Raw genomic sequence first — 27,253 nt, 5'->3', positions numbered from 1 at the left:
GCTTTGGTTCTGCAGATCCTTAGAGGTGTTTGTGCGTGCCCCCTGCGTATCTTGCTTCTAGGTGGCTGAACAGGGTCTGAAAGTGTCCTAAGGGTTTGGGCTCCAAAGAGCCAGTCTCCTTAACAAGATGAGGGGTGATTGTCTTAAAGGCTCTGCTGAGGGTGGGTTGTTTCCCCTCCAGATAAAGAATGACACTGGGTGTGGTAACTACAATCAGGTAAACACCGGCAAGGCGTTGGTTTTTTATACCCACGATGCCCTTGCGCTGGACAGTTTATAAGGCCCTTTATACACACTGCTTTTTTATCCTTCCAGCAATCTTGCGAGAATGGTGCAATTATCGCCTTGTTTTATACCAGCAGAAAAGCTTAGAGATGTGGCTAAGTATTGGAGGACCAGCACGGAGAAGGAGAGACAGGTCTCTTGACTCCAATCCTGGAGTGTTGACATTGTGTCATATGGCTCCCACAGTGGCCGGGCTGCCCTGAGGGAGGAGGGCTGTGTGCAGGGTGAGTGGACACCCAGTCCTGCCAGGGGCATCTCTCTGAGCATTTCCTGGGGCAGGGGATGCTCAGAGAAGGGTACATTCCAGTGGGTTTAGCTCTGTTTCCTAGGAACTGAGCAAGGGATGCTGTGAACTTAGGCCACGGATACCCTGGAGCTAATGGTGAGCCCAGGTCCATCCATCATTCAACACAAGTCTTGGGCCACCTGGCTTAGTGCCACGCTTCTGGAAGGAGGATATACAAGACGGAACTCCCTGAGCACGAGCTGAGGAAAGCCCCGCTGGTGCGGGCAACATTTGCTACTGCCTTCCGCACAGCAGCAGCTTGGCAGCTGCTGGTATCTTTTCCTCTTTTGATCCGGTCTCTCTTCTGATGTCCCCTTTGATATTCCACTTTGTACTATGCGTGTGTTTCCTATATTAACTGTCATGCTAGAATAGACAGTGGGGTCTTTGGGGGTGGATATGATTGGTGAAATACCATGTATTTATGGACTGATTCACTTATTTGTTGAACAAGTGTTTCTTGAATGTCTCCTATGTGCCAGGCACTGTAGCAAGTGCTGGGGAAGGGGCAGTGAATAAACAAAAGTCCCTGTGCTCTTATGGATGCGAATGTGAAGGGGACTCTTTGAAATCTGCCTCTTTTCACAGGGTGGGGGGCGCCTGGGCTGCTCAGGGGACACCTGTGGTGGTCACAGATGGAGCTCTGTGGTCCCTTCAGAAATAGCAGGGGTGTGGCTCAGCCATGTGTGTGCACCAGGGCAGATGGAAGATCCGCTGCTGGGATGCATCCGTGGGAGGCAGGTGTCTCCCTGGAAGTGGAGATGCTATGAAGGAAGCATCTCCTTCAGGCCCGTGGCAGTGAGACCACCGTGGGTGGTGGAGGGGTGAGGATGTGCAGAGAACTGCTCATTCTTAGGCTGCATGGTGGATCACTGTGAAAGGAGAGAAGCTGTCAGGGGCACCTGTGACTCATTGGCCATAGCCTAACCCCACGATGCTACTCGTCTGTTGCTATGAGCAGGTGCTTGGTTTTCGTTTTCCTTTCTCCACAGTTGTTAGGTTGGCTGGGGGTAAGGATGAGGATCTGCTGAGTCAGCAGTGTCATCTCCTCTGGTTGCCTGCTGTGGCCCCAGGAAATGCTGCTCACAGCCTCCTGTCCATGTGCAGTGTGTGGGAATAGTGTGCAGGAGGACTGATCTGACTGAGTCCTGAAAAGAAGTCCTCCAGGCTCCCTACTAACTGTGTGCCTTTGGACTGTGCACTGGCTCCTCTCCATGCATGTCCACAGGAACGCATGTGCCAACATCAGGGAGACACTTTGCCATTCCTACTTGTTTTGGAAATGGTTTACAGGGTGCCACACATTAAAAGTAGGATGAAAGCAAAGCGACAGTGGGCATGCTGTGGAGCATGAAGTGAGGCTAGACTGGTGTAAAATGTCAGCCTTGATGCCCCATGTGCTTATCAAGCTGTCCAAGCAGAGCTGCAATTGCAGAGGCTAGCCTGACACTCCAGCCTTGCCTGCCCTGGGGCCTTGTCCATGGCTCTCTGAGAAAGGTCAGGACTGGGTGGAGAGCAGACCAATTAGCATCTCTGGGGAGGAGGGGTGCGCCAGGCATGGGTGGTTTTGAAGGCTGCCAGGTGATGCTAAGGTCCAGCCCAGCTTGACGACACACACACCCCTTCTTGCTGCAGTGACAGAGAGGAACCCTGGCAGGCAGAGCTGTCAGTGTCTTCAAGCCAAAAGCAGAGTGCTCAGGAGAGACCAAGGCAGTGTGGTACGAAGCCAAGGGCGGGGCACGTTCTCCCAAAATCCTGCTTCTGGAGATGGAAAGAGAAAGTTTTGGGTTGCCTCTGAAAATGACCTGCACCTCAAGGGCAGTGTGAGGACCACAGCTCAGCTGGAGCGGTCAAGCCAGTCTGGGCTCTGCACATCTGGCCTCCCAAACCTGAGACCTTTGAAGATGCCACAGTGACTCCTGATCAGGAGCTAAGCGCAGAGTCATGTGCCGTCGCTTTCTTTAAGGAGTTTCTTTATCTTTTGAAAGGCGGAGTGGTAGGGAGAGGTTCACTCCCCACATAGCTTCAACACTGGGTCTGGGCCGGTTGAAGCCAGGAGCCTGGAACTCTATCTGGGTGTCTGACATGGGTGGCAGGGGCCCAAGCACTTGGGCCATCTGCTGCTGCTTTCCCAGGCACCTTAGCCGGGAACTGGAATAGAAACAGAGTGGCTGGTCCTTGAAGTAGTGCTCCAGTATGGGAATCCAGTGTCCCAGCCTGTGGCACAACCCGCAGCACCACAGTGCCAGCCTCCAGATGCTATCACTTTTGATCAGTTTGTCTCACATGTCAGCAATCCAACACCTCCCCCCCCCCCCGCAATGGAAATGTTTTAAAACATCTCTTCTAATTCTGTATTGATATAATAAGTTACCAACAGCATGATTTTTAAAAATCAATGCAACACCTTAAGCATGAAAAAGAAATAAAAGCAATTTGTATTAAAATGATCTAGTTCAGTGTGCAAATGCTTGGGCTGAGCCAACCTAGAACCTGGGGAGGTTGCCCAGTGCTTTATGTGGCTCGCCACAGCCTAGCACGTGACAGTTCCAGCTGCAGTGTGGAGCCGATGAGTCACGGTGCCCAGCCAGATACCACTGAAACATGCATCACTCCTGGCCAAGTTCTAAATGGCACCCAAAAACCAGTCTTCTGTTTGCACTGCAGTCCTGAAAAAGCATCTATAGGAAAATGTGCCAACAGTGTGGATTTCACATAAATGTGGATTCGCGTTAGGGGATATGCTCCAAATACTACAAGTGTGGTTCCTGTTAGGACGAGGGTCTGAGGGAGACTTGGAGGTTGTGCATGGTGGGGCAAGTCTGCGCTGAGCAGGACTGCCTTGCATTGGTCCAGATATGCAGCCCCCATGGCTTCCAACCCAAGTGCATCCCCCAACGTGTTTTCTTCCCTGTGGTTTCTATGCCACCCCTGCAATGCTGAGAACCACGACTGTCTCTGCATCTCATGGGAGTGGGCCAGGAAGTGGAAGGGCACTGGAAACGTCTAAGCTAGCCATCCGAAATGCACCTGGAGTGATTTTTTTAAAGATTTTTTTTATTGGAAAGTCAGAGTTACACAGAGAGAAGAGAGGCAGAGTTGCAGAAAGGCAGAGAGAGAGAGAGAGAGAGAGGTCTTCCATCCCATGGTTCACTCCCCAATTGGCCGCGATGGCTGGAGCTGCGCCAATCTGAAGCCAGGAGCCAGGAGCTTCTTCCAGTTCTCCCACACGGGTGCAGGGGCCCAAGGACTTAGACCATCTTCTGCTGCTTTCCCGGGTCATAGCAGAGAGCTGGATCAGAAGTGGAGCAGCTAGGACTAGAACCGGTGTCCACATGGGATGCTGGCACTCAGGCCGAGGGCCTCAATCTGCTGCACCACAGCATCGGCCTCACAGTTGTGCCTTTGTTGAAACTACCAGTCTGGTGAGCTTGTCATAGCTGAATAATACGGACTTCGTAGCAACACCAGAAACCCCATTGCTATTGTTATCTCCATACTCTTGTGCATAGTTGCTGAGGAAAGTCCACTTTCCTTGTCCGGGGTGAGTGAGTAAAAATAAACCAGATCCATCTGCCACGAGCGGGGCCCGAGGTTCATCTGTGATGGGACAGTCGCCAGCCTGAGTGTTTCTTGGCTAATGAGTGAGTTTCTGTAAGTCTGGGACTGATTTTCCTGGTTTCTCATGTCACAAAGCGCACCCTGGGAGAAAAATGAGCCATGACCAAATTGAACACTCAGTAGGACTTTTAGGATGTCTGCATGCGGAGCAGTGTGTGTTACTAATTACAGCAGAATGGAAATGGCTGAGTCACATCTGGAGCACACAGTCCCCTTTCTGGTTGTTTCCGTCTTCTCCTTCCCGATCTTGAGTGTGGACCTCCCTGCTTGTTCGTCTTGCCCTGTGGGTGGGACTTTGTAGAGTCCTGAGGCTTACCTCTGGCATGGCTGGGGTTGTAGAGAGATGGCCATGTGCAATTCCTTAGGGCAGTGCCTCTTGGGAAGTGGAAAGTAAATGCTCAGTCCAGCACCAGAGGCGCTGACCTGCTATTTCTCTGTTGCCAGGTGTTTTATCTTAGACCAATCATGGGGATTTTTCTTCCCACTTGAGAAGATAGCCATGTTTGCTCTACTATGAAAACAAAAACATACCTGTTCAGAATGCTTTTTGGGCATATCAGTCTGATTTTTGTTACTTTAACTCAAATACCTGAGAGCAGCTTCTTTCAGAAAGAAAATGTTTCTTGGCGCTCCCACTTGGAGGTTACAGGATGAGGCAGCCCCACAGTCTGGCATCCGTGGAGGCAGGATCACGAGATGGGTCAGAAAAGAGTGAGGACCAGGATGAGCTAGACTGCCCTCCTGGTTCACACACCTCCACCTCTCACATGCCATCAACAGATGGAGTCTCGGGCCGGTGCTATGGTGTAGCAGGTAGAGCTGCCACCTGTAGTGCCCGCATCCCATATGGGTGCTGGTTCAAGTCCCGGCTGCTCTACTCCCCAAATTCAGCTCTCTGCTATGGCATGGGAAAGCAGTGGAAGATGGCCCAAGTCCTTGGGCTCCTGCACCTGCATGGGACACCCAGAAGAAATTTCTGGCTTTGGATCGGTGCAGCTCTGGCCATTGCGGCCAATTGGGGAGTGAACCAGCAGATGGAAGACTTCTCTCTCTCTCTCTGACTCTCCTTCTCTTTCTGTGTAAATCTGACTTTCAAATAAATAAATAAATAAATCTTTAAACAACAACAACAACAAAATAGATGGATTTCCCCCCTTTAATTGACCATTAATATTAAGACATTAGAGCTTACATAGCTGTATAGGTTTTTAGGAGGTGAATCCTATTCAACCTGGACCATTGAGTAAAATCAATACCCCAATAAGGTGGACTCTGGGTTTTCTGCCTGTATTTACCATTGTCCCTTGGTATCCACAGAGAAACTGATTCTAGAATCCCTCACCTGTGTTCAAATCCATGGATGCTGAAGTCCTTTATGTAAAATGGCATATGCATACACTCACATATGTACTGGTAGTTGCATAAAACATAAGCATCTCCTCCTGTGTACTTTAAATTGTCTTTAAATTACTTACAATAGCTGCTAATGAAAATGCCATGTACGTAGTTGTTATTCTACATTGCTTAGGGAATAATGACAAGAAAAATACTTGAGCCACGTTGGTTGACATAGTGGATGCGGAATCTGCCGATGTGGAACCTGAGGCTACAGGGGTTGCCTGTGGATTCTCTTAGGGGATTTGTGAATTCTGGTTTAAAAAGCAAGGACTGTGTCAGGATAGCATTCTAAACTGTTTCCTACAAGTGTTTGGTTCTGTGGCTTTGTAAGTCAATTTCTTGTACCTTGTCTCTAAGCTGACGTTTTTGGTCTTAACAATACTGAAGACTGTTTTGTAGCTTTTCAAATCCTCATAACAAAGGAATAACAGGAAACCATCATAATTATGGTCTCATTTTCAGTACTAGAACCCATTCCTGTACACATTTCCATTGACTTTTAGATAGAACATGTAGATTGTGACATTCCACGAACTAAAGAATCTAATTCTTCTTTTCCCAGGGTCTCATCCACATTCATTTTCAGGGGTTTTCAAATTAGTTGGAGGGTAACCCTCTGAATATTTCCCAGATAAATGAAATCTATACACACCACACACACACACACACACACACACACACACACACACACATTGTTTAGTGTTTAGGATGAGATAGTAAATGAGTTGTAGGTGTATTGTGAGTCTGGGCAGCTAGAGGAATGCATTAGTAGGAGGTGGAAATGTGGAAAGTGTGTGCTTTGGTTTGAATATTTCTCCAAAGGCCCTAGGTTGGTAACTTAACCCCCAAGGGAGCAGTGTGGGAGGGGCGTGGTCCTGAAGGCTGTGCTGTCATGAGTGGGAAGATGTCAGCATTGTGGCTGTGAGCTTGTGATCACAGGAGTGTGGCTGTTGTAAAAGTGAGTTTGGCCCTCTCTGGCCTTTCCAGTGCCTTCTTTTTTTTTCTCAAGATTTATTTATTTATTTGAAAGTCAGAGTTACACATAGAGAGAAGGAGAGGCAAAGAGAGGCAATTGGTTCACTCCCCAATTGGCTGCAATGGCTGGAGCTGCACTGATCTGAAGCCAGGAGCCAGGAGCTTCTTCCGGGTCTCCCACGCGGGTGCAGGGGCCCAAGGACTTGGACCATCCTCCACTGCTTTCCCAGGTCATAGCAGAGAGCTGGATCGGAAGTGGAGCAGCTGGGAATAGAACTGGCTCCCATATGGGATGCTGGCACTGCAGGCAGCAGTTTTATCCGCTATGCTACAGTGCTGGCCCCAAGACCTTTCCACCTTCTGCCATGGGGTGACACAGAACAGAGGCCTTTGCTGGATGTCGGCCCCGTGGTCTTGGATGTCCCTGGCCCCAGAATCAGGAGCCACACAAATGTCTGCTCATTGTAAGTTACCAAGTCTCGGGGATTCTTCTATAGTCACAGCAAATAGACGAAGAATGACTTATAAATGACTTATAGATTTCATATTGGGGGCTTGGCCACTACAGGTCTCTGGAAGGAGGAAGAGTCTCCTACTGCATCTCCTCCTCTCTCTTCTTGAGTTCTGAGGTATGGCTGCTGTGGAACTTCCCTTAGGCACAGGTCCTGGGTGTCGGAGGGCTCTGCTCTGCAGCTCAGCCAACCACATCCTCAAAATGGTGTAGAATCTATATGGCCAAGAGGGAACCTGTGCCCAGCATAGCCCTCTTGCTGACCATGCATCAGGTACACAGGGCCCCTTGAATTCTGTCTCCACACAGCCTGGGAGATGCAGGCTATGCAGACTCCTTTTCTGGGTTGTCCTCATGCCCTCTGCTGCCAGTGTGTCTGTCTGGCTTGCAGTGGCCAGGGATGTATGGAGGAGGCCATGTGTGGAGGTGAGGACTGGGGTGTTGGCCAGCAGACACCCAGCACGCCCCCCTCTCCCCAATATGGGAAGGATGATGGAAAGCTGGAGAGAGAGGTAGGTTAGGAGGCTAAGCTGGTCCCTGTGTGGTGACAGTACAGCCTGTGCTGTGACACTGTGCACTGGGTGTGAGGACAAGCTTCCTGCCACACTGCCGAGAGTACACCCACACAGCACAGTGTCCAACAAATGCTCTGACGTTTTCTGGGTGCACCTGATGTGTGCCCCTTGGCCTGTGTCTGGTTTCTAGGCTGGAAGGCAGACTTCCCAATGCAGAGGAATTGCTCAGAGCTGTGGGCAGTTTCTCGAGACCAAGGTGCTTCGTGCTTCGTAGATCAGTGAGGCCGCAAAGCAGGAGAAATGCCTCAGCCTCTTGCACTAGGCCCTGGATGTTGAGGAAGATACTTGGGGTCTGGTGATGGCCTCTCTGTTCCCAGCTGTCACTTCTCCTGTGCCTGCACTGCACTGGTTTTTGATGAGGTCAGCCTTGGCGGGAAGCGGGGATTTTGCCGAGGGCCACTATGTTCATTGTCCATCCTTGTGCTTAATTCCTACCTTGGGAATTGAGCTCACAGCATGCTAAAGTTTCTCATGCTCGGCCTGGTAGGAAATCGCCTTATGCCTTGAATGTGCATTTTCCTCTCCGCTTCTGTAACCAAGCAGCTTTGTATGTGTGTTCTGGGTGTGTGTAGTTAGCACTGATATTTCTAAATACGTTATGACCACCAGAAAGCCGTAGGAAATGTACTTGGGAAGGCCTTCACAATCGCTAGCTTTTTCATGGGATGATCCGATAAAGCTGTGATGCACTGCGATAGATGGACAAGGTGGTGGGAGGGGCCAACTGCAGGCTCCTGGTGGTCTGAAGCCCTGCCGATTGCCCCAGGGGTACTGGGTGCTCCTGCCTGGGCTAGAAGCTGTGAGGAAGAGGCTGTTGATCTCTCCAACACATTTCATAAGTAATGTAGGCGCTATTGCACCTGAGCTAGGTCTGGCAGCATCATGTTGCAGCTTATTAATTTATTGGGTGAATTATTCCTTTTCTCTTCAGTCACCACTTTATTTTAGGTGGAAAACTCAATCTGCAATGCAACCCAGCAGAATAGATCGGGGACCTTTATTGTTAAGAGGATTTTCTAAAGGTGTGTATGTTGGGTTTTACTGCAGGTTCAGTATCTCTTATCTGAGATGCACAGGAGCAGAAGTGTTTCCGATTCTTGGAGTTTCTCACATCGTGAATTATTGACGCACTCTGCCAAGTTGAGCATCTTGAGTCTAAAAATCTGAAATCCAAAATGCTCTAAGAGCACAAACTGACTGAGTATCAACATGCTACGCAAAACGAGTCAGATTTCTGAGCATGTAGAATTTGGGGTTTTCAGATTAGAGATGGTCAATCTGTATAAATAATTTTTAAAAATCACAATGGATCTTACTAAATTGCCTCTGAATAGGGGGACATTATGTATTCATTTATTTTTTTTAAGAAATATTTATTTGCTTATTTGAAAGGCCGAATTAGAGAGAGAGAGAGAGAGAAAAAGAGAGAGAGAGATCTTCCATCTGCTGGTTCACTCCTCTAATGGCTGCAGTAGCCGGAGCTCAGTGCAGGGGCCCAAGCATTTGGGCCATCCTCAGCTGTTTTCCCAGGCAGAATAGCAGAGAACTGAATCGGGAATGAAGCAGCTGGGACTCGAACCAGGGCCAGTATGAGATGCCAGCATTGCAGGCAATGACTTTACCCACTACCCCACAGCACCACTGGATGGGTGTCAGGAACTCACTTCCTTGAGCCATCAGAAGTCCCAGCTGCCTTTGATGAACACCATCAGACTAGCACTGGGAGAACTGAACAGAGGCGCTGGGAGACAGAATGGCATGGTGCTACAGGGGCGAGGAGGAAGAGGGGCAGGTTAAGAGGTGGCAGCAGGGGAGTAGGGTGGGGCTGGCCTTCACCCTAGGGGGCCAGGAGGGAAGGGATGGGGTGGGCCAGGTGCGTGGAAATGTCCAGTTCAACAGAGATTGAACCGAGGAGGGACTGGGGGCTTGGGCAGTGCTGTTCAGAGAAGCAGTCAGCACAGAAGGCTGACCGTGGTGTGGTTTAGCAATGGGTGACAGTGAGTTCAGAAATCCTGCAAGAAGTTTCTGGGCCAAAGAGGAAAAGAGGGCAGTGTGGAAGTCGGAGGGTGGAGGGAGTCGGCTTCTCTGCAGGAGGCTTCTGGGGCCTTCTGGACGGGTTCATCCCTCTTCCCCATCCTTTGCTTTCTCCCCGTTTCCATTCATTTCCCTCTGGTGGCCTTTGCATAACTGCTGTTGGCTGCGGTCACTCTGGGCACCTCACAGGGGTTGGGAGGGCACTGTCCTTTGGTACCAGGAGGATCTGGGAAGCTTCGATTTTGATGTAGGCAGGCAGATAGGCTAAAATTGATTGGGTTTGTGAGTTGGAAGCACATGCCTCCACCCTGTGTGATCTCATGTTCCCACCTGACCCCACCTGGATGCCCACCTGCCAATCAGACTACGTAATCACTCCTCTTTGGGAGTGAATAATAGGCCTGGAACATGGTGGGCCCCTCCCTTTTTTTCTGTTGCCCCGTGGGCACGTGGCCTTTGGGCCACCCGCTGTCTGCCTTCCATGCTTGCTGTACATGTCTCGCTCCTGGTCTGCTCTCTGCCTGGTATGGACCCAGCTTAGCTTCTAGACTTCTCTTTCTCCCCTAAATAAAGCTCCCACTCTCCTGCATATTTCTCTTACTGAATAAAATCCTTAAAGCTTAACACATTGTCTGGTCTGTTTGAGCCAGTATTCAGAATTCTCTGAATATGTGGCGAGAACCCACAAGGCTTATTAATATTGAAAAATTATTAATAAACAGGATGGTATCAATTTTGTGCTATGATCTGCTTCTTGTTGATGAGCCTCCAGGCCTTGGATAGCTTTGTGTCATGCTGTGTACTGCTTGGTAAGTAAATAAGAGACTGGAGTTTGGTGTGTTTAAGCAAAATGCTTAGCATGGAATTAGGGTGTTTTACTGATGGGCATTTAAAGGTCATATGCTTAGGCCTTTCAGGCTTCCCGGTGATTCATGAAAAACAGAAATTAGACTCCAAAACAGTAAAAGAAAATTACAGGTGAGCAAAAAAAAAAAAAAAAAAAAAAAGGAAAACAAAAGAAAATTATAGGTGAAGAAACAGTGGGATGTCCATAGGCTATAACAGGAGGGTAATCAAATGTTTTTTTAAAAAGATTTATTTATTTATTTGAAAGTCAGAGTTACACACACACACATACACACACACACACACACACACACACAGAGGTCTTCCATCTGCTGGTTCACTCCCCAATTGGCCGGAGCTGCGCTGATTTGAAGCCAGGAGCCAGGAGCTTCTTCTGGGTCTCCAATGTGTGTGCAGGGACCCAAGGACTTGGGCCATCTTCTATTGCTTTCCCAGGCCATAGCAGAGAGCTATGTAATGCTGGCCTTCAGGCCAGGGCGTTAACCTGCTGTGCCACAGCGCTGGCCCCATCAAATGTTTTTGAAGTTATTTTATATTATGTCCTTTGGGGTACAGGTACATTAGTCTGGTTGGTATAAAGAAGACTAGGGACTCAGAGAACCTGTGAGCCTGTTCCAAAAAGTGCTTGATCAGGGTGGGTGTTTGACCTAGCAGTTAACATGCCCAAGTGCCACACTGGAGTAGCAGGTGGATTAAACCCCCTGCAGTGGAGAGCGCATTTCGGCTAGAGGATAAGACCCTCTGCAAATTGCCACATTCCACATCTGGGGTGCCTGGGTTTGGTCCCTGGCTCCAGCCCCTGACTCTCGTTCCCTGCCAATGGATACCCTGGGAAGCAGCAGTGATGGCTCAAGGAACTGAGTTCCTGCCACCCATCCAGTGATGCTGTGGGGTAGCGGGTAAAGCTGCTGCCTGCAATGCTGGCATCCCATACTGGCCCGGTTCGAGTCCCAGCTGCTTCACTTCCAATTCAGTTCTCTGCTAATCTGCCTGGGAAAACTCCATGTTGGAGTACCTGGGTTCAAGTCCTACCTCCAGTTCCTGACTCGAGCTTCCTGCTAATGCAGACGCTGGGAGGCAATGGTGATGGCTCAGGTAGTTGGGTCCCTGTCCCCAGCATGAGAAACCTAGGGCACAGGTTTCATCAGAGACACCTTGTGGATGTCTTCCTTCTGTGTCGTGATGTTTAGAACCTGCTGTGTCCTGAGGCCCAGGGTTTTGAATCCATTGATTCATTTTTGTGAGCATATACAACCTCGGTGACCCCTCACGAGGTCCTGGGGGTCGTTGTGTCTTTGGTCTCTTCATTCAAACTTCCCCGCTGTGTGCTTCCCTCGCAGGTGGATGTGCCCACTGAAGATGGTGACTCCCTCCTGAGAAGTGGGAACACTTGTACAGGAAAAGGCATTCATGAAGGTAACAGGGCTGGGTCACCCTGGGGGGACCTCCACTGGTCATTTCCCATCAATAGCAGACACCCCCCCCAACCCCCATCCTCAGCTACCAGGGGCCTGGCAAGAGCTCCCTTTGTATGCAAAAAAGAAAAAAAAAAGCTGTTTCTGTTGGAACATTTTTCTTGGGGGCAATCCTGTGGACTTTTCAACTTCAAAACTTTTAAATTTAAAATTTGCAAAATTGGCACATAATATTAGTGCAAATAAATGGGCTCCTGTGGCCACATGGATAGAACAGGAGGACCTTACGCTACATGAAATAATCCAGGCATAAAAAGACAACTGTGGCCCATGTGGAAGCTCAAAAAGTAGATTTCATAGAGTGGTCCTGGGAGGCTGGGAAGGTGGAGGTGAGGGAGGCTAGACAAAGGTTTTACCCAGCTTTTGAAGGACTCTGCAGCTGATTCCACAGGGAGGCATACAGAGGTTCTTGCCCACTTTTCCAGCTGTGGCCTCTGAGACACACTGGCTCCCTGTACAATGTCAAGGTTCTCCTCAATTCTAGCACATTCCAGACCTCACAGTCTATTTCCACTTCACCCTCACCTCTTGCTCAAATTCGTTTTTGTTTTTATAATATTTATTTATTTGAGAGGTAGGTTACAGACAGAGAGAGGGAGAGACAGAGAGAAAGGTCTTCCATCAACTGGTTCATTCCCCAAATGGCAGCAATGGCCAGAGCTGAGCTGATCTGAAGCCAGGAGCCAGGAGCTTCTTCCAGGTCTCCCATGTGGGTGCAGGGGCCCAGGGACTTGGGCCACCTTCTGCTGCTTTCCCAGGCACATTAACAGAGAGCTGCATCTGAAGACGAGCAGCTGGGACTTGAACCGGTGCACATATGGGATGCTGGCGTTGCAGGTTAGAGGCTTAGCCTACTATGCCACAGCACTGGCTGCATGCTCAAATTCTTGATGTCTCTAGGCAGCAATCTACTGGCCTTGTCCTGGGAGACGAGGTATAGGGGTGATGTGTGTATTGAAACCTTCTGAGCACTGCCTCAGAGGGGCTCTCTGTGGCTACTGAGCCTGCCCTCCTAATCCAGACCTGCCCCTCCCTGCCCCACCACCGTGAGTCAGGACCGGTGTGTCACTCCTTCTCGCTTCCCTGCATCTGCCTGTTTTTCCACGCTGGCCGATCCACCTGCGTTCTCTCTCTCCTAGGCCCCCATGGCAGTCACTCTTTCCGCCTCCTTTCTTCTCCAGTTTATGCTCTACAGAGGTGCCAGAACATCTGTAAGACATGAAAATCTGGGGGCTGGCGCTGTGGCATTGTGGGTAAATCTGCCGCCTGCAGTGCCGGCATCCCATATGGGCACCGGTTCGAGTCCCAGCTGCTCCACTTCCGATCCAGCTCTCTGCTATGGCCTGGGAAAGCAGTAGAAGATGGCCCAAGTCCTTGGGCCCCTGCATCCACATGGGAGACCTGGAAAGCTCCTGGCTCCTGGCTTTGCTTCAGCCTAGCTCCGGCCATTGCAGCTATCTGGAGAGTGAACCAGCAGATGGAAGACTTCTCTCTCTCTCTCTCTCTCTCTCTCTCTCTCTCTCTCTCTCTCTGCCTCCGCCTCTCTAATTCTGCCTTTCAAATAAATAAATACATCTTGAAAAAAAAAAGAAATGAAAATCCAGCCATGTCCCACCCGCGGTGTAAAATGTTCAAGCCATTCTCTGCCACCTGCAAGTGACAGTGCCAACTCCTCAACAAGGCCCTTTGAGCAGCCCCTCTCACAGCTCGGCAGGCATCACCTTTGGCTTATGCTCCAATGTGTGACGCTGCTTGGGCCTGCAGGCTGATTTAGGATCCCTACCTATCTCCTATTCATGTGTCCACTTTCCCTGTGGCTACTGAGCTTTTTGGACCAAGCCTGGGAGTCTTATTTTATTTCCATGGCCAAGTTTGGAGGCAGGCATGTCATAAATATTCAATCTAGAATGCTCCAGGGGACAGGACTTGAGTTAACTTGTGTTTTCCATCCAGCACAGACCATTTCTTAATAGCTACTGCGTTGAGTAGCATTTGCCAGGCAAGATTTTAAGGCCTTTCCATGTGGCAATTCATTTCACTCTCATGGCCACTGTCCATGACAAATACTGTTATTGCACAAAGTGGGGACACTGAGGCACAGGAGCTGAATCATCTTGCTGAAGAGATTTCTTGGCTCAGATGTGTTTTTGACTCCCAGTGCTGGGAAAGCTGTCAGGGTTGGCTCCACCTTGAAGTTCCTGTTATTTGAGGGTATTGGGTTTGTGTTCATTTTTGGCTGGGGTCAGCTTAGTTTAGTCTTGGTGTGAACTTTACCTCCTTTCCACTGATGTCCCCACTGCCTTAGGTCCTGTCACCCCGATTGTACATCCCCAAGCCTGGCCCTGAGTCCTGACTCCGTGGTCCTGGCAACTGATCTGGACTCAGAAAGGTCCCTGCTGAGGACAAGGGGCCACTCCCCACCCCGCTGCTTGTCTGCAGAACAGTGGTGGAGCAGAGGTGAAACCAGGATGCACAGGACTCTGCCCCTGCTTTACAGTCCTTGGAGCGGGAAGGCGCCTGAGATCATCTGACTCATTGCCTCCCCTGTGCCAGTGAGGAAAGGGAGGCACAGGGAGGAGATCGAGATGGTGCGGCTCTAATGATGGAATGCTGTTTGCTCACAACTACCTTAGAACTATACTTTGAAATACACTCTCCGTGAAGTTCAGTCTGGCCTCTAACTTTCCCTCTGTCCTGTCTGATGCTTCAACAAGTCAGATCTTGTAACCAACAGCCGGTTCGGTTGATTTCAGACCGCCCTTATTTTGATGTTGACAAGCTGATGCGAGCAACCGACTAAGGCGCTAATCTGGAAACTTTGGAACCTTTCTTTTCTTCCTCTCTATCATAAAGACATAAAGCCCACTTCCATGCAATCCCAGAAAGACATAATAAGTCAGGCTCTTATTCCATAATCTGAATACAGTTTAAAGTAAATGCCATAATAATATGATAAAGCCGGGCGAATTTGGGAGAGAGCCAATTTGCGTCAAGTGTGAGAATTGCAGGGTAAGGAATGCAGTTTGACTGCTCTGAGCTGGGTTTCAAGGTTTGAGCCAGACCTGGGGTTCATCATCCTCATACTGGGGCTGAAGCTCAAGAATATGGATGGGTGTGCCTCACATGCCCAGAGAATCTTTTCTCCATATTTGTTTAAACAGCGTGTTGTACTGATTTCATACCTTTTAATACAGCTTCCCCAACAGAACATTGTCCAGCTAATATACAACAGATATCATGTTATTAGAGTCTAAAGGAGTGTTGTTTCAGTTAGAATATTTTGTGTTTGCCTGTTTACTTAGTGATGTGATAGGCAAACTGAATCTCCAGTGAAAATTTAAAAGGAAGATTTCCTTCAAAGCATAGAATTGCTTGGTCTGTTTGGCATTGCCTCTGAGGGCAGAGAGGGGTGGGTCTCAGCTCTGCCCTCCTAAGGGTCCTGTCCTGGGCTAAGTGCAGGCAGTGTACACAGGGCCATGGCAGGTGCATGTACAGGGTGCTGGGGGTGCTCAGACAATGAAGCCAGAATAGTGGGTGGGAAGCTCACAGGGCAAGATTAAATGTAAAGTTTCCAAGGCTGGGACCCACCACGCGGGGAGGGCTGGCATCTGCAGTGTGCAGGGGATGCATGTTGTGGGGAACCTGGAGAAGCGGAGTCAGAACCTTAGTATCAAGACCCCACATGCTTTGCCAGGGAGCTTGGACGATCGGGACACAGCATTCGGTGGCTGATAATCCGTAGGCTCTCTGGCTTGACTGGAAGACACAAATCCATGGGCAGGGAGACCAATATGGACCCAATATTGCCAAAATGAATGGAAGATGGCTTGCACTAAAGCAGCATTAACAATGGCCTTGAGTGCAGAGGGTGGGCTTGGTGGCCTAAGGAGAAAGATGGTTAAGACACAGCGAGAGGGCGGCTGGGGGAATGGAGGCTGTGGGCCCTGTGTCTCTTGTTGTGTGAGTGCTTTGGAAGCCTGGAGCAGGACCGCAATGGGGCATGTTGGGGATCCAGGTGTGGTAAGATGGTGAGTGTGGTTTTGGGGGCGGCCAGAGAGTTTGAGGCACTATCAAGCTGTGTAGTGGATTAGCGAGCAAGCTAGCTGGAGGGATGAGACTGAGCCTTGTAGCATGCGGTGTGGCAGCATCCCCACTCAGGGCCATGAATCGGGAACATTCAGGCAGACTATTTCCTCTGGGCTTGAGAGGTCTGGAAGGGTGGGCAAGAGTGAGGGTTTTGTTTGTCTCTTGCATGCTTAGTTGCTATTATTTTAGTGATTCTGTTTTGTAAATGAAGCAACGGGCATGTAGTACCTAATCCTAGTGTACCGTCTGTCCTGCATGTGGCCCGAGAGATAGGGAATTTTTTTTTTTGGACAGGCAGAGTTAGTGAGAGAGAGAGAAAGGTCTTCCTTCCATTGGTTCACTCCCAAATGGCCACTAAGGCCGGTGTGCTGTGCTGATCTGAAGCCAGGAGCCAGGAGCTTCCTCCTGCAGGTGCAGGGCCCAGGCACTTGGGCCATCCTCCACTGCCTTCCCAGGCCACAGCAGAGAGCTGGCCTGGAAGAGGAGCAACTGGGACAGAGTCTGGCGCCTCAACCGGGACTAGAACCTGGGGTGCCGGTGCCACAGGTGGATGATTAGCCTAGTGAGCCGCGGCGCTGGCCAGGGAATTAAATTAAGTCTCCGGATCTCACTGGCCAACCAATGGCTCTATAGCTGATGATCTGTAGGTGTGGCCTTTGGAACTATTTTCAGGGGCTGTGGAGTTTTTTTTTTTTTTCCCTCTTTTTTCCTTTGTGAAAAAGATTCGTGCATCCTCATTGTATTTTTATACCTTCTAAAATGTATAAAAAGTCCCAGAGAAGGGGAAAACCACTCAACCACAAGAACCCATCACTGACTTTAGTCTTTTTTGGGGGCATTCTGGGTAGCTGTATCATATTGTACAAATAGCTTTGGATCTCGCATTATAAAATGAGGGCAGGAAGTGGGAGAAGACTCTTGCCGCAGGGGAGATTCCAAGTAGGGAGCAAATCCATAGGAGCAGGGGACACCCAGGGTGAGGTGAATGTAGTCGTCCCTTAGTATCAGCAGGGGCTGGAGATCAAAATCTGAGATGCTCAAGTTCCTTATATAAAATGATGTAGTATTTGCATTGAACCTGTCACTTCCTGTCCTATACTTTAAACCATCTTTAGGTGACGTACCGTAACTAAGATAATGTAAATACTATATTACACTGTATTGCTTAGGGAATGATGACAAGGGGGGAAAGTTTGCATGTGTTCAGAAAAGATGCAATTTTATTTTCAAATGGTTTTGATGCATGATGGATTAGATTGGCAGATGTAGGATGGAGGGCTGACTGTGGTCTGTTTTGGACGTAGGCTAGATTTGGGGGGAACTTCGGTGGGATGCAGCACTAGAAATGTCCATGGAAATAGGTGGTGGATAACGTCAAAATCTTAAGTTGTCAAATTTGCCCCTGCTTCTATTAAAACCCCTTAGCCTCCCCTTCCTCCCAGTTTTGATTATCCTGATGATGTAGGAAAACGAATGCATCCAGTGCGACTCGGTAGGTGAGGGTGGGGGCGGGGTGTCTGTATTTCCAGAGACTTGCTGGAATAGTAACGAGTTTGTCTTCCATTTCTGCATTTTTCCAGGAGAATATGAATGTGTTGCTCAGGCTTGTTTGTGTCGTAGCCCTGCTGATTTCCCTGGAGGCTGGTAAGTGGAGCATGTCCTTGTTCTCGTGTGGGAAGTAAGGCTCTGACTGAGAATCCATGAAGTGCAGTTGGTTTTCTGAGCTGATTCTGCATGCCCAAGAAACAGGGTCTCCTAGCCCTAGAAGTGTCCTGAACGTCTTCACCTCTCATTCTCTTATCAGCAGACTGGGAAACTGAGGCCCGGTTGGTTTAAGAACACCACCTTTCTCTAAGGCATTGAGTGTGTCCCTTTATCAAAAATCAGCTGAATATATTTTTGTGAATTATTTCTAGCTTCGGAGCAATGGCTAAAATCCAGAACTCCAATAGTTAGTCCAGGCCTCTTTCCGTCTTGCTGTTGATTGAAGAGGGGATACAGGAAGTCCTGGCATCTGTTTGGAGGAAATGTTATGCAATATGTTAGTGAGCCCATGCTGGAAACCAATAAATACTGATTGTTTTTCTCTTCATATTTTTTTTCCTTTCCCTGCCACATCCTTACCACAAGTTTATTAAGCCTTTACTATGTTCCAGGTACTGGGTGCTAAGGTGATAGCCATGAATAGCCATAGGGGAAGGAGGTAATATACTAGTGAGTGTAAATCATATCATATAGAGATAAGCATAGGGAAAGAAAAATCAGGATAGGTGAAAGTAAGGTTTTGAGATTGGAGTGGGCAGAAGATTAAGTTGTTGATAGTGTATGTAGCCAGAAAAGCCCTGGCTGAGAAGTTAACTTCTGAGTGGCACCTAAAAGAGGGAGCTATACAGCTAACAGGTTGTAGGTACAGAAATATTCTGAGCAGCATGTGCAAAGATCCTGAGGCTGAAGGCCTGGCTTTATCTAGGAGGTAAAACAGCAGTGTGGTTGGAGATAATGAGAAGTGAGAGGAATCTTAAAAGAGATGAGGTTATTTTGGTGAGTGGGTGTGGGTGTTTAAGAATCTCCGCTTATAGTCCCACTGAGGGCAGAGTTCTTTGTTGAAGACCAGAGAGGTGATGTGATATACATTTTACCAGGATCATTGTGGTTTGTTTTGAGAATAGATCCCAGGGAGGCAAAGACATAAACAGAGAATAAAGAGGCATAAACAACCAACGAAGAGGCTGTCAGGATAATCCAGGCAAGTTGTGATGGTGACTTGTTGTAGGCAAGAAGTTACAATGGCCTCTTCAAGAGTGCCAGCAAAGAGGAAGAAGCAGCCAAATTGGGGCTGTATTTTGAGGATAGCACCAATAGACATTTGCAGATGGGATGGATGTGAGATGTGGGGTAAAGAGAAAACTTAAGGATGACTCCAAAGGTTTGGCCTGGGAAAGGCAAGGCACCATTGCCAATGATGGGATGGGTGTTCATGTTGGACATGCTCAGTGTAGGGGTCTGAATGGTAACAGTGGCGAGCAGTCTAGAGCCTGGGACAGGGGTCTGGGTGGAAGTATGCAATTGAAGACCTCAGAAAGCACCTCAAGTGAGAACCATGAGGTTGACGGCAGCCATCAAGGTTGTTTGAAAAGATAAGAACCACCTCCCAGGCATATTAACAGGAAACTAGGCTGGAAGTGCGGAGTAGCTAGGACTCAAGCCAGGCGCTCTGAAATGGAATGCAGGCCTCCCAAGTGCTGGCACAATGCCTATCTCTGAACATTATTTTTAATGCTGATTTAGCATCTTTAGTCGTATATATCTGGACCCTTCTGGAATGGTTTCTCTTGGCCATGTTTGACTGTTTCTTTGCATGTTTTGTAATATTTTGTTGAAAACTGGACATTTTAGATAGTATGATCTTGGGAATCGGGACATCAAGTATCCCTTTCACTCCCGTAGCACACTCAAGCTTTACTGCTATTATTGATATCCGGCCATCGCTTCTGTTCATTTGTTTGGTGACTTTCCTGCAGTAATTCTGCAAAGTCTTGTATTTCCTGTAGTGTGTGGCCCCTGAAGCCACTCTTGGTTACTTTATTCACCACCCAGCAATTGTCTTTAAATGACTCGACCCAACACATTGTGCACTCTGCCGAGGGCCTCTTTGTGTTGTTGGAGCATGCTCTCAACACTTAGGCTTACAATTCTGCCTTGGCATCACTTCCTGCTCCATGTGACTGCAGAGGCCCCCAGATGTGAGGGGCTCACACCTACTCTACTTTTTGTTAAGCATGTGCAAGTCCCTGCATACAAAGGTAGCTTTCTAGATTCCTGTAGAATATGTCAGAACTTTGGAGCTATGGCTATTATTTGTCCCGAGAGGTATCACAGCCTTTGGCTGCTGTCATGTTAGACAGTTGACACAGATGTGGTTTTTTGTTTGCTTGTTTTTGTTTTTGTTTTGTTTTAACCAATGCTCTGGGGATAGGGCTTTTCCTGTGGCTCTCCTGGGACTATGACTTCCAGGAAATGCCATTGGGTCAAAGAGTGGTGATGCCCTGGGAGGGAGACTGGTGGCGAACCCAAAGCTGGTCTGTTCTTCTGTGATTTAGCAAGTGATTTGTTTGTTTGTTTGTTTAATAAATTCTCCTCTGATTGCTTTAAGCCTTTGATTTTTGAAATTTTTGTCATCTTTTTGTTGCTTTTATGGAAGATTGATTTCTGGAAACTCTATGCCATTTTGGAATTCCTGCCTGTGGAGTAATTTTTGTGCATAGGGAAACTCAATTTGTTAGAAATACCACCTTTCTCTACTCCCATTTACTTTGGGCCTTTATCAAAAATCAGTTGAATATATTTTTTGTGAATTATTTCTGGGATCCCTAATCTGTTCCAGTGACCTGCTTATCATTATGTCTCAATTACACTGTAATTGCTGCAGCTTTATAATATGTCTTGAAAGTAAGGTGTTGTAACTCAACTTTGCTCTTTTATATATCAAAGTTGTTTGGGCCAATTCTATATTAATTTTGCAATCAGCTTGTCAATGTGTGTGAAAAATCCCAATGATATTTTGATTGATAGTAAATAAAAATAAGTTTGGAGAAAATGGACATCTTATTAATATTAATAGTTCTCATTCATTAACAGTATATAGTTCTTCATTTATTTAGATCTTTAAAATTTTTTTAAGGAACAATGTGTAAATTTCATTGTATAAATCTTACATTAAGCATATTTTGTCAGACATCCTCTTTTTTTATATCTTTAGGTGCTATTATAAATGATTTTTTCTGAAAATCAGTTTCAGGGGTGAGTGTTTGCACTAGTGGCTAAGACATCCACTTGCCAATCTGTGTGACTGGGTTGAATTCCTGGCTCTTTCTCCTGACTCCACCTTCCTGATATTGCAGACTGTGGGAGGCAGTGATGATGGCTCAAGGCCTTGGGTTCCTGACCTAGACAGAGCTCCTGGACCCTGGCTTCAGCTCCGGTCCAGCCCTGGCTGTTGTAAGCATTAGGGGGAGTGAGCCAGCAGATGAGAGTGCAATGTCTGTTTTTCTCTACTGCTCAGATTGATACATATCGCTTTCAACCTGCTCTTTGCCAGCATAAGCAAACTAAACACAATTTTGCCTTACCATATTGCATCCTACAACTTACTAATGTTAGATGTTTTGTAGATTTCATACCATTTTCTACACATTTGATCATGCTGTCTGCAAGTGAAAATCTTTTCATTTTCCTTTCCAGTTTGGATGGCATTTATTGCTTTTGCTTGCTTAAGCACACTAGCTAGATGTACCATTACATTTTTAAATAGAAGCAGTCATAGCTTTGTTCCTAGTCTTACTATAAATAACAGCTGTTGGTTTTTCATATCTGCTCTTTATCAGGTTCAGTATATTCATTTCTATTCCTAATTTGCTGAGAGTTTTTCTCTGGAATGGAGGTTTTATCAAATATTTTTTCTGTATCTATTGAGATTGTTGTATATGGCTTTTTTTCAGAAAGAAATGGATCTTTTAATTCCATTTACATAAACTTTTAATTCCATTTACATAAAAGATACATTTCATTTCTTTTTTATTTTTTTCATTTCTTTCTTAATATGTAGAATTACATAGATTTTTTGAAATTGAATTTAACTTTGCATTACTGTGATATATTCCATTTCCTAGTGGATTTTTTCTTTATTGGAAATATTTGTGGATTCAATGTCTAAAACTTTTAAAAGAAATTTTGGGTCTGTGTTCATGATAAAGATTGGTTTGTGATTTTCTTTTCTTGTGATGTCTTGGTTTGATTTTGGTATCAAAATAATTCTGATCTCATAGAATGAGTTGGGAGGTATTGCCTCTTTGGTTTTATGGAAGAGTTCATGTAAATTTCAAATTATTTCTTTAATGAATGCTGGTGAATGCTAGTTGGTGCTTGTATTTTTGGTAGTATATATTAGTGAAGCCATATATACCAGAAATTATCTTTGTTGGAAAGGTTTTTTTTTTTTTAAGTATTTATTTGGGAGGCAGAGAGAAAGAGAAAGAGAGAGATCTTCCATCAACTGGTTCATTCCCCAAATGTCCACTCTGTTGGGGCTGAACTAGGCTGAAGTAAGAGCTGAGAACTCAATCCAGAACCCTGCTTGCATCATCACCTGCTGCCTCCCAGGGTACAGTTAGCAGGAAGTTGGAATTAAGAAGGAGCCGGGACTCACCTCCAGGCACTCTGATGTGGGGTGTGGGCATGCCAGGCAGCATCTTAATTGCTAGGACAAATGCCTGTCCCTGTTGGAAAGTTTTCAACTACAAATTCCATTTCTTCATTGTCAGAGTATTTCAAAAAATTTATGTAAAATGGAATTAAAAGATACATTTGCTTTGGTGCAAAAATGTTTTGAGATCCACATATATGAAGGATCTTCAAATACTTTATAGATAATACATATTATCAACAAACAATGCATGGAATTTTCAGCCATATAATTTTTTTTCATTTCTCTATTTGAAAGTCAGAGTTAGAGGCTGGCGCCACGGCTCACTGGCTAATCCTCCGCTTGCGGCACTGGTACCCCGGGTTCTAGTCCCCATTCGGGGTGCCAGATTCTGTCCCAGTTGCTCCTCTTCCAGTCCAGCTCTCTGCTGTGGCCTGGGAAGGCACTGGAGGATGGCCCAAGTCCTTGGGCCCTGTACCCATGTGGGAGACCAGGAGGAAGCACCCCTGTTTCCCTCCCTCTCTCCCTCCCTCCTTCCCTCAATCTCTCCCTCCCTCCTTCCCTTCTTCCTTTGGCTGATTGGTGCTTAGCTGAAAACTCAAGGAAGCCTGTAGCCCTCCATATGTTCCCTCTAGATTTGTGCAGCTCTGACTGTTCAGGTGCTCTGCCCTGCAGGCTCTTCATTTTCCAGATTCCCAGTCCCATCTCCTCAACTCAGAGGGCACAGTGGGCTTTGCACTGTGCTTCCTTGCTGCAGTGCCATGGACCGGCAGTCATTTGGGGCGAATGTAGGGCTCCTTTCCTTTGTTTCAGCTCTTTCTGGCATTTCTGTCCTTTGTTTTCTGAGTTCAACATCTTAAACAATGTTGTTTCATATTCTTTGTCCATTTTTTAGTTCAGGTAGGAAGGTAAACCCAGTCCTCAATGTTTCATCTACTGAAGCCATGTCTTTCCTGTTACATGATCTCTATTTCAAGCGAATAAATTGGGAGTGAGAGAGGTTAAATAACTGACCCTAGGGCACAGCACACAGCACACACAACTGGATTTGAATATAAATTTTTCAGACTGTCAAGATAATGCTCTTAATCAAAGACTATAAAGCTTTTATGGATCCTACGAGTCAAAGTATTTAATGATTGATTTAAATGTAGATATTATTTTTAGAAACATTGGCATAATTTGCAAAATTTCTTTTTCTTTCTTCCTTTTTAAGATAACTGCAAGGAACGTGAAGAAGCAATTATTATAGTATCATCTGCAAATGAAATAGGTGTTCGCGCCTGTCCTATTAACCAAAATGAAAGGATTGGCACTATACATTGGTATAAGAATGATAGTGAAATCCCTATATCTACGGAACGAGATGGTAGCATCCATCAACACAAAGATAACCTTTGGTTTGTTCCTGCTAAGGCAGAGCACTCAGGGCGTTACTACTGTGTAGTAAGGTAAGGTTCCCCACATGCATTCTGGGTACCTGCAGTAGTGAGGGAGGGGCCGTCTTTTAACGGTGTGTTTAATTTCTCTCTCTTACTTTATTATAGAAATGCAACTTCCTGCCTCAAAGTTGGAATCACTACAAAATTTGTGGAGAATGAACCTAATTTGTGTTATAACACACAAGCTCTCTTCCAACAGAGACTACCCGTTGCTGGAGATGGAGGACTTGTGTGCCCTTACATGGATTTTTTCAAAGATGAAAATAACAATTTTCCCAAAATACAGTGGTATAAGGTAAATTTGTTATAAATATGATGATTACATTTCCAGTAAGTCCAAGTTCTCTATCATAGACAGAAGAAAATGTTTCTTCTTTAGTGGTGAAACTTAATAGGGAATATAAAAACAATTGTAAATCTGTACTCATTTAATCTGTAGTTCAAAGGCTTGTTTTTTTTTTATTTTATTTATTTATTTATTTATTTTTTTTGACAGGCAGAGTGGACAGTGAGAGAGAGAGACAGAGAGAAAGGTCTTCCTTTGCCGTTGGTTCACTCTCCAATGGCCGCCACGGCCGGCACACTGCGGCTGGCGCACTGTGCTGATCTGATGACAGGAGCCAGGTACTTATCCTGGTCTCCCATCGGGTGCAGGGCCCAAGCACTTGGGCCATCCTCCACTGCACTCCCTGGCCACAGCAGAGAAGTGGCCTGGAAGAGGGGCAACCGGGACAGAATCCGGCGCCCCGAGCGGGACTAGAACCCGGTGTGCCGGCGCCGCAGGGTGGATGATTAGCCTAGTGAGCCGCGGCGCCGGCCTTAAAGGTTTGTTATTGATTTGTTTCATAAGATTTAATTGAGAAAAGTAGTAGTAAAATTAAAACATATTTAAAGAGAAGGCTGATAGTAAATATAAGATAGTGAAGATAGCTCTTTATTATAAAATATCATATCTGTATTGTATTAAAGTTATTAATTATTTTTAAAATAACCTTGTAGCTTCTGTAACTGTTTTAAAAGTGGGTTGATGGCTGCTGTTGTGGTGTAGCAGGTAAAGCTGCTGCCTGCCATGCTGACATCCCCTATGGGCGCCAGTTCAAGCCCTGTCTGCTCCACTTACGATCCAGCTCCCTGCTAATGTGCCTGGGAAAGCAGTGGAAGATAGCCCAAGTCTTTGGGCCCCTGCACCCACATGGGAGACCCAGAGGAAGCTGCTGGCTCCTGGCTTGGGATTGGCCCAGCTCCGGCAGTTTGCCCATTGGAGTGAACCAGCGGATAGTTGTCTCTGCCTCTGCCTCTCTGTAACTCTGCCTTTCAAATAGATAAATAAATAAATATTTGAACAAAAGTGTGCTGACTAGCATTGCGTGGAACACATGTGTTTTGTTAGCTATTCTGGTAGAACTTCAATGAGAGATTATTTTTGGAGATTATCCTTGAAAAAAGGAATTGTACTGTTGACATGAAACTGTAGTGGCAGCATGATTTCCTCAAATGTGTTTTTCTGGCAAAATAAATTTGTCTTCACTTGCCACCAGAGAAAAAGGCTTGTGGTAATGCAAATTTAATATCCTAGATAATTAACTTTTCTGCCTGAAAAAAAAAAACACATATAATATTAAAACTTATTGTATACAAGGGATCTTTACAATCACTTTTTGCAAAATGTGGTATTTGCTTATGGGACAAAATGGAGTTCCTTTTACTGGTCAATCGGGGGAAGTTATTCATTGGTTATCAGTGTTTCTCTTCTTTGGTCTAGGATTGCAAACCTCTAGTTCTTGACAATGTACACTTCTCCGGAGTCACAGATAAGCTCATTGTGATGAATGTGACTGAAACGCATAGAGGGAACTACACTTGTCGCGCATCCTACACGTACCTGGGAAAGCAGTATCCTGTGAGCCGGGTAATAGAATTCATTACTCTAGGTGAGTCATGTCTGCCTAACTAGGAGTTTAGGTCTGGGAAGGCTCAGAGACCAGGAATGATCCTAATACCACTTTGATCATCCATGGAGGATCTGAGTCCTAAAGAAGCTCCATGACTCCACAAAGACCGTGCTTAGTTGAGTTGTTTTTGTCGCTGAATACTGTGTGAATATTTTCCATTCTTGCTTCAGATGCAGTGGTAATGAAAACAGAGACATTATGAGCTTAGCTTTCCAACTGATCTAAGAGGCTTGTTCTTTGATATGCCTACAGAAGGTTCTTCTAGAGAGCTCCTTGGGCTAGTATGTGGGGATTTTCTGAGTGCCTACACCTGGGGGGTCTGAGTGTCTAGCAATAAGTACCTTTGGCACAGATTGAGGGGACATTAGTAGTAGGCTTTGGAATAAGTTATACTTCCAGAATCTACCACCTGTTTGTTCCCTATTAGCCCAGGGCCTTAATCTCTCTATGACTGGTTCCTTCTCTGCTAGAAGGTGATATGATGGGGCTGGCGCCGTGGCTCACTTGGTTAATCCTCCACCTGCAGTGCCGGCATCCCATATGGACACCGGGTTCTAGTCCTGGCTGCTCCTCTTTCAGTCCAGCTCTCTCCTGTGGCCCGGGAGGGCAGTGGAGGATGGCCCAAGTGCTTGGGCTCCTGCACCCCATGGGAGACCAGGATAAGTACCTGGCTCCTGGCTTCGGATTGGCTTAACACCGGCTGCAGTGGCCATTTTGGGAATGAACTGAACCAACGGAAGGAAGACCTTTCTCTCTGTCTCTCTCTCTCACTGTCTATAACTCTACCTGTCAAATTAAAAAAAAAAAAAGGTGATATGACCTCCCAAAGTTCTTGGGAAGATTAGAGGTGAGGTTGCCTCAGCTTGTGATTCTGTGCCTGGTGTAAAGCAATGCTTGGTGAAAAACAGGTATGCAACTGACATATGTATGGTGATAGTCCCGGTTAAGTTTCCGAGGTTTCCATTCTGTGTCCACCATGCTTCATGTCAAAAACTGTTTTACAACTAAATGAAACAAAATGCAAAGCACCTGATGATGGCCAGAATGCACCATCTTTCTGGAAATAGCAGGACTTTGTAAGCTTACATGGTATGAGAAGAGTTATTCTAACCAGAATGTTTTTGAAAGTTAAAGGGGTTATCTATCAGTAATTATGCAGGCACAGCAATTCTAAACTGGGACTATCTCCTGCAAACTCAGAATGAATGCTGCATATACCTCTATTTTTCTAATTACATAATAATTTGTTTATAAGGATTAGTTTTGTTGGGTAAAATTAATTTCTTAGTCTGACAAGCAGCAGTGAATCCAAATTTTTGATGGTCTTTGTATCACAACCATCTTCTTGAGTTCTTAGCAGCCGGTCCCTGGTCACTGTCTAACTCTGGTTTGTCTTTCTTGAGCCACAGTAACCAAACCAGGAGGTAGAACTCTGGGGAGAATTGGCTACTAGGGGAATTGTTTTAAATAACTCAGTATGTTTTACATACTCTCTGTCTCTTTTCTGATCCCAGTTTTGTAAACATTGTACTCTATTCAGAAGT

At 46.5% G+C, this 27,253-nt stretch overlaps 1 protein-coding gene across 5 annotated transcripts in view; it reads left to right on the top strand.

Annotated features, from left to right (window-relative positions):
* Positions 1-27,253, top strand: part of IL1R1 (interleukin 1 receptor type 1) — a 79,342-nt gene that overhangs the window by 36,274 nt on the left and 15,815 nt on the right. For all 5 annotated transcript variants that reach the window (XM_008253215.4, XM_008253226.4, XM_070068707.1 and 2 more), the window contains 5 exons: positions 11,893-11,968; positions 17,694-17,757; positions 23,532-23,766; positions 23,863-24,052; positions 25,520-25,688. In XM_008253215.4, the coding sequence (XP_008251437.1) occupies positions 11,963-11,968; positions 17,694-17,757; positions 23,532-23,766; positions 23,863-24,052; positions 25,520-25,688 (664 nt within the window). In that variant the 5' untranslated portion in view covers positions 11,893-11,962. The remainder of the gene's footprint in view (positions 1-11,892; positions 11,969-17,693; positions 17,758-23,531; positions 23,767-23,862; positions 24,053-25,519; positions 25,689-27,253) is intronic.

Source organism: Oryctolagus cuniculus, chromosome 2 (genome assembly GCF_964237555.1).
Source record: "Oryctolagus cuniculus chromosome 2, mOryCun1.1, whole genome shotgun sequence".
Taxonomy (NCBI): domain Eukaryota; kingdom Metazoa; phylum Chordata; class Mammalia; order Lagomorpha; family Leporidae; genus Oryctolagus; species Oryctolagus cuniculus.
Note: the sequence above shows the minus strand (reverse complement) of the source record. Positions and strands in the feature narration are given on the sequence as shown.